The sequence below is a fragment of the Trichinella spiralis genome (genome assembly GCF_000181795.1).
Source record: "Trichinella spiralis strain ISS 195 chromosome Unknown Scfld121, whole genome shotgun sequence".
NCBI lineage: Eukaryota > Metazoa > Nematoda > Enoplea > Trichinellida > Trichinellidae > Trichinella > Trichinella spiralis.
The window spans coordinates 1-818 of NW_003527060.1; the positions used below are offsets into that span (position 1 = coordinate 1).

An 818-nucleotide genomic window follows, 5' to 3' on the forward strand; every position below is an offset into this window, starting at 1 on the left:
TCTCGAGCGGTTTTGAAGGAAAATTTTTCCTTAAAATATAAAAATATTCATATTTAATAATTACAATTTATAAAACTCTGGATCAATTTTTAAAACGAACCGTATCTGCTTTTTCACTGACTTGCTTCAAATGTAATTTGTCAACTGTAAACAAAGTATTCATTCCATCGTATGCTAATTTAAATGGATCACCAAAAATATCTGAACGCTTCACTGCATATGCCCAAAATATGTCACGATTGTCATCACTCCAACAGAAAATAAAAACACATTAAAACTATAATAAAACTTGACAACAAATTAAAATCGAACCAATTCAACTTTAAACGCGGATGTTGTATGTCGATGTGATATCTGTTAACCATAATATCACCTTTCTGTAATTTTATCAGTGGAAAATAATTGCATGCTAATTTTATCGGCTTGCCAACAGTCCCGTATCCAGGTCGCTTCACTAATTCTTTCTAAAAAGCCCCCACCGCATCAACAACAACAACCATAGTAAATAATTTAATAAAACACTAAATAATACTTACTAAACGTAACTGCAACACTTCATCTGCAGCTACATTCGTATCTTGGCCTAAAAGTAATTCAGTGATTAAAAATTGCTCAACAGTTGCTGAAATAAGATGCGGTTCATGAACTTTGCTAAACATATTTTTCAGTTAAGCTACCACTTTTTCAAAAATTAAAAATCAAACACAATGGACGATGCTATTCAACATTTTACATAAAATAACACAATACTTACTTTGGTTCACACATTGGAAGGCATTACAAGGTTGGAAAATAGGAATAAGCACCAACCAGTTTTA

General features: G+C 31.4%; 1 protein-coding gene across 1 annotated transcript; it reads right to left on the reverse strand.

The window, feature by feature from the left end:
* Nucleotides 1–100: 100 nt before the first annotated feature.
* Nucleotides 101–659, reverse strand: Tsp_15029 (eukaryotic translation initiation factor 2C 1; the record flags this gene model as incomplete). The annotated part of the gene is made up of 3 exons (XM_003371035.1): nucleotides 537–659; nucleotides 322–449; nucleotides 101–248 (listed from the first exon to the last, which is right to left on the reverse strand). Coding segments are annotated over exons 1-3 (399 nt in total), but the record flags the coding sequence as incomplete, so codon positions are not given.
* Between the last annotated feature and the right edge of the window lie 159 nt (nucleotides 660–818).